General features: G+C 38.3%; 3 protein-coding genes across 4 annotated transcripts; 2 read left to right on the top strand and 1 right to left on the bottom strand.

The window, feature by feature from the left end:
* Positions 1 to 213: 213 nt before the first annotated feature.
* Positions 214 to 1,160, top strand: LOC137952162 (uncharacterized). The gene is made up of 2 exons (XM_068799230.1): positions 214 to 338; positions 570 to 1,160. The coding sequence occupies exon 2, from the start codon at positions 572 to 574 to the stop codon at positions 950 to 952; it is 381 nt and encodes a 126-aa protein (XP_068655331.1). The 5' UTR covers positions 214 to 338; positions 570 to 571; the 3' UTR covers positions 953 to 1,160.
* Positions 1,161 to 1,496: 336 nt separating this feature from the next.
* On the bottom strand, positions 1,497 to 7,982 carry LOC137952014 (uncharacterized). The gene is made up of 7 exons (XM_068799057.1): positions 7,808 to 7,982; positions 6,772 to 6,841; positions 3,510 to 3,569; positions 2,759 to 2,873; positions 2,299 to 2,414; positions 1,974 to 2,098; positions 1,497 to 1,870 (listed from the first exon to the last, which is right to left on the bottom strand). The coding sequence occupies exons 1-7, from the start codon at positions 7,882 to 7,884 to the stop codon at positions 1,747 to 1,749; spliced, it is 687 nt and encodes a 228-aa protein (XP_068655158.1). The 5' UTR covers positions 7,885 to 7,982; the 3' UTR covers positions 1,497 to 1,746.
* A 440-nt stretch (positions 7,983 to 8,422) lies between these two features.
* On the top strand, positions 8,423 to 12,848 carry LOC137951708 (pentatricopeptide repeat-containing protein At1g05670, mitochondrial). 2 transcript variants are annotated; one of them, XM_068798570.1, is made up of 4 exons: positions 8,423 to 8,657; positions 9,398 to 10,770; positions 12,176 to 12,508; positions 12,600 to 12,848. In XM_068798570.1, the coding sequence occupies exons 1-2, from the start codon at positions 8,503 to 8,505 to the stop codon at positions 10,425 to 10,427; spliced, it is 1,185 nt and encodes a 394-aa protein (XP_068654671.1). In that variant the 5' UTR covers positions 8,423 to 8,502; the 3' UTR covers positions 10,428 to 10,770; positions 12,176 to 12,508; positions 12,600 to 12,848. The 2 variants fall into 2 exon arrangements, with proteins under 2 accessions (XP_068654671.1, XP_068654670.1); XM_068798569.1 differs by having other exon boundaries at positions 8,627 to 8,657; positions 8,977 to 10,770.
* The last annotated feature ends 1,135 nt before the right edge of the window (positions 12,849 to 13,983 follow it).

Genomic DNA, 13,983 nt, shown 5'->3' with positions numbered 1-13,983 from the left:
GTTAATAATATATGATATTATTCGATGCGTATAAAATCTCAAAACGTTACATAAAGTAACATGTGTGTCTAAGACGTATGGGGTGGTGCACTCTTTGGGCAATGGCGGGAAAGGGTAGACACAGTAAATTTTGTCATCTTTCATTATTCAATTTTCTTGGCCATTAATTAAAGAGGATCTCATCTGGCTGCTAGGCTAGCCATCCATCTCTTCCTTACCTTATCCAAATTTCCTCCTCTCTTCTTCATACATACTCCTGTGTTGCGTCTCGTCTCGTCTTCTTTGCAGTCCCTCCCACCACCCAGCAGAATTCATCCTCGGAACACCTCCAGAAAAAGGTAAGTCTTCATCCCCCCCCTCTCAAGAAACCTCCCCTGCATGGTTCCTATGGGTTACAGTTAAATTCTCCCGTCGTTTATTACTGGGTCTCTGTATGTCTTTTCTTATTTTCCAATAATCATCGGTTTTGTTGAAGGAAGCTCGGTAGAGGTTCTGTTCTTGTTTCAATTGAGCTAGCTGGTTTGTGTGTCACGATCTGCATAATTTAAGAGCAATTTCGAATTGTACAGAAATGGCGACGACATCCGCAACTCTTTCTCCGGTGACATTCACCCCGACTGCCGTCGCGGGTCGGAGTCGCAATTCGTCGCAGAGAAAGGGTAATGTAGTCTACATCGGAGGGTTGAATTCCTTCGGGGGCCTGAAAGCCCAGAACAGTGTTCTCTCATTGGGGCTGCCTGTGTGCACTGAACAGTCATTTGCCCAGGTGATGATGAACTCTTTAAAATCGCCAGGCCATGGCAAAGGCAGAGGCGGCGGGGCCCTCTCTTCTACCTGCAGTGCGGTGGCTGAAATCTTCAAGATTGCTGGGATCATGAACGGGCTCGTGCTTGTTGGAGTTGCTGTAGGTTTCGTTCTTCTGCGAATTGAAGCCACTGTGGAAGAAGAGTAAGACAGGGAAACGAGCAGAAGCGTCTCTCTTCTCTGTCATTTGATATATATCTATATTTTTTTTTTTTTCATTTGGGGGATTTTCAGATTCATGAAGAACTCATATATTGTTTAGTAGCATAAATCAGATAATCTCAGGGATCTTAGCAATCTGGGAAGTTGTATGAAGCTGTTTTGGGCTGCATATTCATTAAACTTCTGCATTTTAAGTTCTATGAATCAGAAATTTGACATCTTTGACCCATGAACTGGAGATAATCTGTAAATTTTCCTAATTATTATCACTAAGAACTCATACTTAAAAATTTTCAATTCTTACTTGTCACAATATATTATGAATATAAAGTATGGTCTATGGTCTGTTCTTAAACTAATCTTCTTTTTTTACAATATCTAAATCATTTCTCACTATATTTTTTTTTTATCAATTTATAAAAGTTTCTATTTCCTATTTTGAAGTTTATGATTCTTATGAATTATTTATCACATTCTCAGCAGTTATCTGTGATTTAGGGTTCGGACCAACGTCTAACAAATCATAATCATGGATGCAAACACAAATCTTGGGAGCTATAGTTCTCCATTTCTTTTACTAATTCTGCTGGAGAAAAGAGTACAAAGACAAAAAAAAAAAAAAAACACTACAAAATTTTATCTCACTTGAAACAAACCTCGGCACTGGTAGTGGAACTCTACCACTGTTAGAATGGCAACAGTTGCAGGGGATTGCACTGTGAAGAGAAATCTGGGCATTCATAAATCAGCGGAGTTTTTTGATTTCTAGTGATCTGTTTCTCAGATTGAAGGTCTTTGACAGGCAGAGAACAGTCGCCAACTAATGAAAGCCATAACAAGTGAAGAAAACAATTCAAAGCCTACAACCTTGGGAAGGTGCCATCCCAAACCTCGGCGAAGGTAGCTGCAAAATAGTACAGTAAATTAAGTTTTAATTTCAGGTGTTAATTGAAAATATTGGTTTATAAAACAAATATGGGAATCAATGGGCACGGTTAGAAGCTGGCCTTGTAATAGACGGCATGGTTGCAAGGATACCACCACACAAATAGATTATAGGAATAAGTGTCCTGGGCTTGTTCTTCCTCAACCACATTAAAGATCCCAATGCAGTAAGCGAGACGGTTAGCACCTAAAACAATCACAGAAAGTCAGTTCACAGAACGGCTTAGAAGATAGCATGGTTTTGAATCGTGAGAGCATCTATATAACAAAAGCATAATATCCTTGACACGGTTTTGGGTTCATATAAATAGCAGTTGTGCAGCTTAAAAATTCAGAAAGGAATTTAAGTCTAATAAAGTTGGCTGTGCAGGAGGTGAGAGCTCTAACCAGATTTGCATTTGCTTCGAGGCCTTGAAGAATATATTCCCATGTAAACTCTAATCCTCTCGCTCCTACCCAAAGAGGTGCAAGTCTATGCAGAACTGAATCTGCAAAAGCCCAACCTGCCAAAATCGATTTGATAGGTTTTATTAGATAGACAATAAGATGCACCAAAGAATGTGCCCCTGACCATAATGTCCATAAGTTGCAACTAGTGTAAGCTGGTTTTGAAGATGGTTCCTTCAGAATTTTATTTCATATTATAATTTTCATTTTGATATTTTATCATCAACATTATATTCCTCACAATCATCATCATTGTCTTCACAATTATTGATGAGTATCTCTCCAGAATGTAAAATTACAAGGGAAAGAAAGAAACAAAATAAAGTCTCCAAGTTTGAAAGCTTAGAGTCATGAGAGCAAAACTTATATTTAATTTTCAAATATCAAAATAAAAACTCACCAAGTCCAACAGCTTGAAACTTATGATTTTGGGAAATATTCCTATGGGTCAGCTGTGTCAACGCATAGTAAAGCCCAGCAACATCTATGAACCCAATCAAAGCTTTTAATAGTTCCTGAAAACAGATATTACAAAAGCACTCTGTTATGGTTTCAGGCCATATGAAAATCACAACAAAGTACCAGAAATTTGCCTGTCACAACAATCTAACAGGTGCAAAGGATTTAGCAGCCTAGGGTAAAAAAGAACGACCTCAATTTTACCAATTCGGTTTTCTCATTTCAATAAGTTAGACTTCTTAAAATAAACTAGAATTAACTTTAGGAAGAGCATGGAGAGTGTGGAACCTGCTTCTCTGTGTAAAATGTATTCAGGCTGAAGCCAAACTATTTAATCTCTAATCATGACTCCATTAAAATGTCTGAAAAAAATTCCACCAGAAACAACCTGGATGAAAGCAGGATGTGATGGAAACAGAGCATAGCCATGAAGAAACTATTTCCACCAGGCACTACACTTATCCAAACATGAGAACTACAGATAATGCCTAGAGTGCTACATCTAGCATGCAATCCAAGAAACCTGAAAAATACCTGATATCCAAACACAAAAACTACAGATAATGTCTAGAGTGCTACATCTTACATGTGATCCAAGAAACCTGAAAAATACCTGATATCTAAACACAAGAACTACAGATAATGCCTAGACTGCTACATCTAGCATGTGATCCAAGAAACCTGAAAAATACCTGATATGGATCAAAATTGTCGTTTTCTGGTACTTTGAGAAAGGTTGCAATACAAACGAGCTGCCAAACAAACAGATAAAATAAACTTCAGCATGAACAACCATGAGGGCAAAAAACATCAGAGAGGAAATATCATGTGTAAACTGAAAATAGATCAAAAGAACAGGCAAGTTTTCTGGGACTGCACGTCCCTGCAGAGTTGATATGGTAGTGAAAGTTTGGAAATAGTCAAAATACTTGCACCTACTTCCCTCATTTACTGAACCTCTTAATAATGGAAGAAGACCCTGAGAACAGACCATGCAAAAGCCCTCCAGGTGACACATAATTTTAAATGTTTTACAAGATTTAAGATTTTTCAAGGAATTTCAATAACCTGATGGAAGACACTATTTGGGATATCAATATCTCTATCATTTGGAGATTAGAAGGAGTTGTAGTTAAAACATAATGAACTCTTTTCATATATATATATATATATATATAAAAAAAAAACATAATGAACTCATGACAGTCATATCTTTGTTTCTACTGAGGAGTATTTGGGTCATTTCCGTAGTTAGCTTTATATAAAAAACTGTGCCAAGTTCCTTTCCAAAAAAAAGAAAAAAAGAAAAAAAACTGCACCAAGTTGCTCCAAAAATATGTCTGAGATGAAAAGGAACACAGTACACAAAAAACAGAAAAGCAGCAATCAAGATCACATACACTTCACCGTAATCTGGTAATTTTTAAGCTTTAAAATTATGCTTGTGCGGAGTCAGAATTCCCATCTGCTTGCTACTTTTGGGCTTTAACATAGACAATGTACTAAGATTGCTCTAGACCTTATTCTACTCTTCTTATGGTAAGTATGATTGTCCTAGACCATATTTTGCTCTTCTTATGGTAGGATATGCATGCCCAGTTCTGTCCTTGTGACGGTCTTTGCGCTACCCTACTATGGAAGTTTTGGTAATTGCATTGATGGTAATCGAGAAGGATGTTCTGCAACAAGCCAGTTGTGGTGCTCCCATCTCAGCGAGCCTGGTCCTGGCAAGCTGGCCAAATCTAGCATAAGGATAGTGAAGGCACTATCTACTTCTCTCCCTTACCTCAAAGCTCAGTGTAGACAAGTGTTTAACTTATTTAAATAGGTATAAGCTGGCCATATAGATGGCATAGTTTCAAGGCAATTATTACTAATTGTTTTTATCAAGACTTTAAATCACTTCACATGCTTCAATCAGCCAACAGTTCAGTCAATGTGCTAACTGGCTGATCTCGAGGACTAAGATGGCTATCTCTATGACAAGTTCGGTAGCACGAACTTGTAACTGGAGTGGGCGCTGTAAGGTGGTGCGGATAGCTTGTTTGGTGAGCAGGGTTTGGGCCGGTTCATACATTGCGTCTCGTCTGTTCCAAGCCGTGCAGTTGAACCGTGCTGCCCAAGCGAAGGTCTGGGTGACTCTGTTCTTAGACCGGAGGGCACAGCATGAGGCTGGTTTCACAGAGCAGCAATAACCTCTAGCTGTCGGCAGTGGGAGGAAAACGAGTTGATCCAACTAGGTCCAATCTCTCCCTCTTCATCGGACTCACCTAAACCACCAACTTTTTATTTAAAAAAAAAGGATGGCTATCTCTAGTCCTCTTTTTGGCTGCAGGATTTTATTTAAAATTTTTTTTTTACCTCTTAAAATAATTCTGCACTTATCATTTGCTAAAAGCAAAGAACTTAGACATACGAAGGAAGAAATACTGCTTGGATGACCATATACTTAAATGGCACACATTGTTTCAAAAGTCAATGAACAACATTTTGGGTAAAAAAAACTTGTATGACAAACAAATAAATACATCAAACATTCACAAAAAAATTGCATAGTCCCATGGCTTAACAAATCTAAAAGCAACAAGTATTAATAAGCATTACAGATTATTCAGTCATACCACATGTTGGGGGGGGGGGGGGGGGGTTGGTGCACATTGTAAGTGCAGGGGGAAAGTGGAAGGGAAAGTGAAGTACTTTCCCTAGGGAAAGTGAGAGGGAAAATAACATACTTGTTTGTGTTAGTGTGCGCAATGGAAAGTGCAATGTAAAGTACTTGTTTGTGTTAGTGTGCACAATGTAAAATACTTGTTTGTGTTAGTGTGCATAATGGAAAGTGTGGTGTCAAATGCAGATAGACTATTTATTACATAAAATATCTTTGTAGGTGACGTTCGTTGACTCGGAGTGGTGGTTCGTTTCCCTCTTCTCTTTTACACCATTCCCTCAACTCTCTGGTTTTTCTTTTCTTAAAAATGCTTCCCAAACATAATAATTTATATTCCAGTTTATTCCATTTTTAACTTGTAGTGAGGCTGTTGTGAATTGTTAAAATTTATTGAATTGTTGAAGAAGGCTAGACCAGTTTTAAGGCGTTCATATTGTGAAACTTTTTAATGGACGAAATCGTTGGGCTGAAGCGAAGAAGAGAAGAAAGAGCACGGAGCTGTCCCTGTTGATAGGGTGAAAGTGTGCATATTAATTGCTCATTATCTGCCAAATTGATTATATGTCACCAATTTACGGCAAAGAAGGCGCTAAAAATGAGCAAATCACGAATCGTTGGAGCCGATAATTGGGTTCATGACACGCCAGCACATTCAACACCTCTCCTTTCTCTCCCTTCTATAAATACCTGTTTATCTTCTTCCTTTGTTTTCCAGTCTCTTCCAATAGCTTCCGTGAAAAGAGTTATAGCAGAAGGTCGTCGGTGTTGGGGACGGCGAGAGGAAGGGAGTTGAGCGCTGGAGATTGGTCGCACAGAGGGAGATTGAAATCGCCGAAGGTCGGTCGCTAGCGAGAGAGAATTTTTTTTTCTCTGAAACCCTCGTTCGACAGAGCCTTCCCGACAAGCTTGAGCCCGATGTAATTGAGGGAGGGAAAGTGAATTCAGCGCTCGACCCCTCTGAATTCACTTCCCCTCCCATTATGCCTAAAACGGGGAAAAGTCAAATACATTTGTAATGTACTTTCCCCCTGCACTTACGCTGGGCACTAACGGCTTTTAACATATTTTACCCAGTGTCAGTGAAATACATTTCACTTATGCTGGGCACTAACAGGGCCTTATTAAAATTACACATGGAATACTCTATAAAACTTCCATGAAGCCATCCAATAAAATAATAAAAAAAATGATAAATTTTTGAAAAGTGCAAATTATGAGTCTAAAAAAATGTCAACATATTCACTGCAAGAACTTATGAGATTGGTAGCTGAAACTATTTAAGTTACCTTTATTAAAGCTGTTCCAAGATAAACAAGTGCAGCTTTCACAGAAGTTCCATGAGTATCATACTCGGACCTGCATCAAATATTTATTGCTGACTGTTCAAGTGAAGTTTACTAAAAGAAAAGAGAATGGGATAAAAAAATTTCATGGACCCTTGATATAGTACACTAAAATGATCCAGAAACCTCATTAGCATGGGAAGCCAGAATGAAATTTCATTGGACTTAACTAGCTAAAGCTTTCTTCTGTTCAAATAGTTAAAAACAAGTTGTTAACATTCAATCCATGAATAAAGAAATTTCCATGATAACAGAGTGCCCAAAAATTCAAAAGTTTACAGTCGTGAAACAAAAGTTTTTATGGTTTGATAAAGCAGCCACTGTGCTCAAAATTTAATCTTTCAGAAATGAATTTCATGTTTTGAAAAACCAAAGGGAGCGCCATGTCTCATCTGGCTTTGGGTGATAAACCAAATCTATTAATTAATTTTATTTTCAAAGTACCAGAGAAAACATGTAGTAAATCCGTAGAACTACATGCTCACGAGTGACAAAAAGCATGATCATATAAGAGAAATATAAGAAATATAAACAATTTGGACTCTTATTCATGAAGAATACGCACAACAAATTTCCAATCTTCCAAATCTATTATTAATTACAGTACCAAATTACAATAATAATTGCACCTTAACATATTACGATATAAGAAGTCCATTAACTCAAGTTACGGTATCAGAAGTCCATTAACCTTTATACTTCAAACAAATTAGCTAACGAAACCCTCCCAATTCAGCCATTTAAAAAAAAAATTATAACCAAAATCCTTCTTTTATCCCGAATCACAACATCTGGCCACCACCGAGATCGGTCACCTCAATCCAAGTTCATCATGTGGCAGCAATAGAAAACGCAAATAAATACACTCTCACTGAATTCAAGTAGCAAGAGACGCTGCGGATCTAGGTCAAGGTAGTGAACACTCGCAGATGCAAATAGTTGGAGAAGACATAGAAATGACAAAAAAAAAAAAACTTACAGAGGAGTAGCAGAGTAGTAAACAGCGTGAGGACCAAAGGTGAGAATGGCACAGTTTAAGAAGTGAAAAATCGTCATTATGTGTTCTGCTCTTCTCTCCGCAGACGCGTGGAGGAAGTGTCAGAGAGTGCCAAGAAAGCAGACGGCTGCAAAAGCGAGGATCTAGGGCCGCAGGAGCATATTACCGTCAAGCGAGCGTTCTTAGCCTGCTCTTAGCTTATGATTGGTAATGTTCGTGGGCCCGTGTGTTTTCTTTTGTGGGCCGTGAGTTTCCCTGCTGCGTTTCTTTTTCATAGTCAGTGTGAAATAGGGCGTGCGTCGCGCGAGTCGTGACTCGAAAAATCATAGATTTCTCTCTGGCATTTTCGCAAACACATCTTCCTTCTATCATCTTCATCAATGAAGTTGATATGAAGGGTGACCGCTCCGTCTTTCTTCCCCGTCGTCTTTATAGAGTTTTAAATTTACGCAGTTACTCGATACTCACAAACCGGGCCACGCTTTCCTTGTCGACGCCCACCAGGCCGTTCCCATCGTACTCTCCCAGAAAGCCGACAGTCCAAGACTCTGAGCTTGTTCACCAAATCTCCACCACTCTCAAACTCCGACGCACCGAACTCCTCTCCAGCATACTACAACCCTTCGACAACAGCTTCAAGCCGGCTCACCTCATCTGGGTTCTTGCCAAAATCCGTGATGATTATAAATTGGCTTCTAAGTTTTTCTACTGGGCGCGCTCCCGCAAATCTGCTTCCTTGGAGTCTCTCTGCATCATGGCCCACATGTCCGTCTCTGCCAACCGTACACAGACTGCCCGGACTATTGTTCGTGAGTTGTTGCGGAAACCGAATGTAAGTAATTGTAGACATTCTTTATCACATTATGTCGAACGTTTGATATACACCTACCAAGAATGGGGTTCTAACCCTGTGATATTTGATATTCTTTTCCAAACCATGGTTGAGGCCGGATTATTGGAGGAGGGGAAGTTTCTTTTCAGTAAAATGTTGAGTTATGGTGTTATTATCTCTGTTGATTCATGTAATTCTCTCCTTGCCCGTTTTTCCAATACCGATGCAATTCTGAATTGTTTTGGTGAATTTCAAGAAATGGGATTGTGTTGGAACACTTCTTCATATAACATTGTTATGCATTCTCTCTGCGTGGCAGAGAGAGTGGAAGATGCCTGCAAGCTTCTGCTTGAAATGGAAGCAAAAGGATGTGTGCCTGATGTCATTAGTTACAGTACTCTTATTGATGGGTACTGTCGGGTAGGAGTTCTTGCAAAATCGTTGGAGCTATTTGAGAAAATGACTGTAAAGGGTTTGAAGCCAAACGCATTTACATACAACAGCATAATCATTGTTTTATGTGAAAACGGAAAGCTAAAAGAGGCAGAAAAGGTTTTTAGGCAGATGTTGAGTTGCGGGGTAGTTCCTGACAATGTAGTATATACAACTCTAATCAATGGCTACTGTAAGTTGGGACATTTTCATATTGCAAACAAATTGGTTGATGAAATGAAGTGTAGAGGACTTGCTTTTGATGCAGTAACTTATACCACCCTGATTGATGGCCTTTGCCGAAACAGGAATATGGTTGAAGCCCACAAGCTTTTTCAAGAGATGGTCGATAAGGGGCTATGCCCAGATACGGTTACATATACTGTGCTTATAGATGGTTATTGTAAAAATGATCAGATCAAAAAAGCTTTTGCTCTGCATAATCAAATGATTCAGGCTGGCTTGGCTCCTAATATTGTTACATATACAGCACTAACTGATGGTTTATGTAAGCGAGGCGAGGTTGAAACTGCAAATGAGCTTCTCCATGAGATATGTGGAAAGGGTTTAAAATTGAATATTTGTACATATAATTCATTAATTAATGGTCTTTGCAAGGTGGGTAACTTTAATGATGCAACTAAGATTATGAGAGAAATGGAGATGGCTGGGCCAGATCCGGATGTTTTCACTTACACAACAATAATGGATGCTTACTGTAAGGCAGGGGAAATGGATTCAGCACATAACGTTCTTCGTGAGATGTTGGGTAAAGGCCTTCAACCAAGCGTTGTAACATTTAATGTATTAATGAATGGATTTTGTACATCAGGAATGGTGGAAGACGGTCAGAGGTTACTGAATTGGATGGTAGAGAAGGGAATAATGCCAAATGCAACTACTTTCAATTCTCTGATCAAGCAGTATTGCATAAGGAATAATATGAAGGCTGCAACAGAGACCTATAGAGGGATGTGTTCTCAAGGAGTAGTCCCTGACTGCAATACCTACAATATATTGGTAAAAGGGCATTCCAAAGCTCGAAACATATTAGAGGCGTCTTACTTGCACAAAGAGATGGTTGGTAAAGGATTTAGTTTGAGAGTCAGTTCTTATAATGCCCTTATCAAGGGGCTCATAAAAAAGAAGCGATTTACAGAGGCAAGGCAGTTGTTTGATGAGATGAGGAATGAAGGTTCAATAGCTGATAGGGAAATTTATGATATTTTTATTGATATAAATTATAATGAGTGCAACATGGAGGCAACACTTGAACTTTGTGATGAGGTCATAGAACGATATTTGGTGGATGAGGGTGAACATTCTGGTGTAAAATAAAGGGGAAGCCTCGTAATGTGAATGAACATTTGAAAATTAGTAATATTTTTCCCTCTGCATGAATAATGACCAAATTGAATGAAGATCAGCGGAGATGGGTGATGTAATGAAAAAAGTGTGTGGGCAAGGAAAAATTCTTTAAAAGATTCATGAAAGAACAGTTTTAGCAGATGCCTGCTGCCATGATGGTGGAGTACTACCAATAAATGATACTTCCAGGCTTTATGTTTCAAGCATTTATGCCTGTTATTGGAAGTTTACTATTGTGGTAGCCTATCCCAGAGGTTGAGGATTCCTCCAGATTGGTCCAATGGCATTCTACAGATCTGGACTTGAAGAAGAGGTAAGTTATAGTCATCTTTGGATTTTATCATGTATGAAGAACTTTGCTAATGGTTCAGCACAATGTTTTGATACTGGTTTGCATTTTCTCATCTGCATTTATATTCACCACTAGTAGTTTGAGGTCCTAGAGGTCTCTATTCCTGAGCTTCTTATTGACAAGAATGTCAATGATTGCTGTCTGTGACATGTTGAATTCTTATGCTTGTTGTTGATCAACATTATATATTGCTGGTGGCAATTATTTATTATCTTACAGCCTTTTTGAAATTCTCTGGTTTTGAAACACATATTTTTTTATGATTTTGATGTTATGTAGTCTCAAAAGGTTTCATATCAAATTGATCTGGGGAACCAATTTCTCACTATCAATTGATTTCACATTTTTTATTTTTCTCCAAATATATGTTCTCTAGGGGGAACTTAGAGGGAGTGGTTCACTGCAAAATAAGCATTTCATCTCACTTGTTTCTTGACCTGGTTTGGTTTTTTCTTTGGTTACAATTGAAAAAATATGATTTGCTGCTGGTGTATGAATCTGAAATCGGAATGATCCTCATATGGAACCTTTTGAAATGCATCTATTCTGGGTGGGAAGAATCATGGCTGTGTTTTTCGTGGTTTAAGGCCTCCTAATAGCAAAAGAATTATCCCTTCGAATCTGAAAAACTAGTTACTAGCAATCAAGCAAATCTCTGTCTGCATTTTTTATAAAGTATTTCTTATTGCGAATTTTTGACAGGTTTAGAATTTCTTTTAGTTTTGGCTAACTTTTGTAAAATTTGGGCCTTTTTTAAGAATAAAATAGCAAAACTTGAGCCATTAGGATAAAGTTCTCTCTCTCTCTCTCTCTCTCTGTCTCTCTCTCTCCCCCCTTTTCTCCCTCTTTCTGTAATCTCTATCAACGAGAAACAGTGGAGGCATTTCCTGACCCCTTCTTTTTGGATAAAATTTGTTATTTTTAATTTTTTAGTAGGTTACATTTTCTTGGCTGGCTCCATTTGTGATGTAGAAGCTAAATTCAATTTCAGTAACGTTGATACAGTGCTTGGACCTTTTTTCTTGAAATTCATCAGAGGTTAGATTTTCCCAATTTATATAGAACGTTATTGATATAACAATAGGAATTATATTCTTTTTCAGAAATAGTGTGATGAGAAGACGTAAAATTTGATTATAATGAAGAGCCAATTATTTGTAACGAGCAGTTGGTATATAAAGTTTTTGTATCACAGGATACTTGACACTAAACTCTTTATGTCTTTACAATGAGAACCATATAATTTTTTGGTGTTTGTTTAGCACCCTTTCTAGTACTTTCTGCTTTCAGGATTTTGACATTATGGGTACACTTTCTGTTCAACCCAACTAAATCTGGTTTAAATATCTGAACTTCCTGCAAACAGTGTGAATTGGAAGAAATGATGCATACTGCAAGTGGCTGATGCATCGATGCTGTATGGGGAGTCAATGCCTTGAAATAAGACTTTAAACCAAGAAGGCGCATAGGGAGCATCAAACTAACTTCATCACTGTGTTATACCCAGTTGCTTGGGTGTAGTTGTAAAACAGACCATTTGATCATACAGAAAGTGGGAACAGCCATGCTTCAAGTTGATTATCCTTTCTGTAGTTACAGGATGAGTAATGAAATGATGATCTGCAAGGGCCAAATCAAGGAGGTTGTTGTGCTCTAGTAGGAGGAGAGGCGAAATGAATGGCTAAGCTGGCCTATGGAGGTATCTGATGTGCAATTTTCTCATGTGCTTCTGTTCAGTTTGATCAGCCATGTGTGCATCTTATTTCTAACCCATTTATTCTTGAATGCAGGCAGACATCCACAGAAGTATTTCAGTCTTTACTTACTGTATAGCCGTTTATTGCCTTGTTATTGTAGGCCAATAATTTCCTTTTGGGGAAGCTTTTTCTCATGGGAGAGGAACTTTATAAATCTTTTTCCATCATCTTATCAGAAATAAATTCTTAATAAATACTTTTCTACTTGACCAACTTTATCCGTACTTAAACAAGAACCCATGGAAATGAAATTTTGAACTTTATTACCTCTACTGGAACTAAACGAGAAACATACTTTTAAAATAAAATATAATCCTTTTATAGAGAGAGGAGTGATGCAGAGAGAGAAGAGGGGGGACATGGTGAGAACCAGTCGTCAGCTCTCCCAGGCGCAACTCTAAATGACTATTTTTATTGTGAGGCCGTACTGCAAACAAGGGAAACTTTTGCCAATACCAGTCTGATACAAAAACAAGGTAATCAACTTTTTGTTGTAGATTGGAAATTTGCAGGGAACAGCATGCAGGAGTTGTTACTATATGTCACTGTAGGAGATTGATGATGATCTGTAGGTTGCCTCTGTTGAACCATTTACCTATTTGTTTCAATTTCGTTGTACACAGTGTAACCAAGAAAGTCACCTGTGGAGACACGATGTTTCCAAAGGAGATACAGGGCAGCCACCTGTGGAGATTTGCAATGATTCTTTGTAAAGCCCTGAGTTGCTCACATCATCGTCTCTGGGAAATTTCATCTAAAGCTTAATCGACTCCTGGCTAACAGAGAGTTGTTAGATGGATATCCAAATGTTCTCTGTAAAGGCTTTTCCATTGACTACTTCAAATCACATTCGACTCTTACCTGTGAAGAGTTAAAAGTAGGGGTCTACACCTTTTCGCTTAGATAAGGCTTTTTCTGGACTTCAAGATGCTGTGGTGGAAGGAGATTGCTATAGATGGCACCCTTACTAGGAAGCTTGCCACCAAGTTAAAATCTCTACTCAAAAAAATACTGACAATAATAAGGCATGGCAAGATAATATTCTACAGTAAAAGATTGAGGACCTTGATACCCAAGAGGCGATTTCTACCCTTCCTATTGCTCCAATGACGTTATTGGACCGAGAATTTCGACCAATCAGTTTCTAGTTCATATAAAACCATTATGCGAGTTTTGGCATCTAGACTCAACAAAGTCATAGGAAGCATAGTCAGCTGTCATCAAAGTGCTTCTATCAAGGCAGAGAAACATTCTTGATTCTGCAGTTACTACCCATGAGCTCATACATTATTTTGAAGTCTGGTAATGCGAAATTTGTGCAAAAAACTTAGATTTGGAAAAGGATTTTGATGAAGTTAATTGGTTTTTTGATATGATATTATGATGTATATGAGATTTGAAGCAAGATGAAGGAATC

This window comes from Aristolochia californica, unplaced genomic scaffold, assembly GCF_029961685.1.
Source record: "Aristolochia californica isolate CCGP_79_NKW_82.1479 unplaced genomic scaffold, dmAriCali1.0.hap1 SCAF_15, whole genome shotgun sequence".
NCBI classification, from domain to species: domain Eukaryota; kingdom Viridiplantae; phylum Streptophyta; class Magnoliopsida; order Piperales; family Aristolochiaceae; genus Aristolochia; species Aristolochia californica.
This window is presented reverse-complemented; position numbering and strand designations above follow the sequence as displayed.

Coding starts and splice junctions, on each gene's coding strand:
- LOC137951708 (XM_068798569.1), top strand. CDS start 9,012: ATGGAAGCAAAAGGATGTGTGCCTGATGTCATTAGTTACAGTACTCTT.
- LOC137952162 (XM_068799230.1), top strand. CDS start 572: ATGGCGACGACATCCGCAACTCTTTCTCCGGTGACATTCACCCCGACT.
- LOC137952014 (XM_068799057.1), bottom strand. CDS start 7,884: ATGACGATTTTTCACTTCTTAAACTGTGCCATTCTCACCTTTGGTCCT. Junction 2,415..2,758: donor GTTTCAAGCTGTTGGACTTG/GTGAGTTTTTAT, acceptor CGATTTTGGCAG/GTTGGGCTTTTGCAGATTCA. Junction 2,099..2,298: donor TCGAAGCAAATGCAAATCTG/GTTAGAGCTCTC, acceptor TGATTGTTTTAG/GTGCTAACCGTCTCGCTTAC.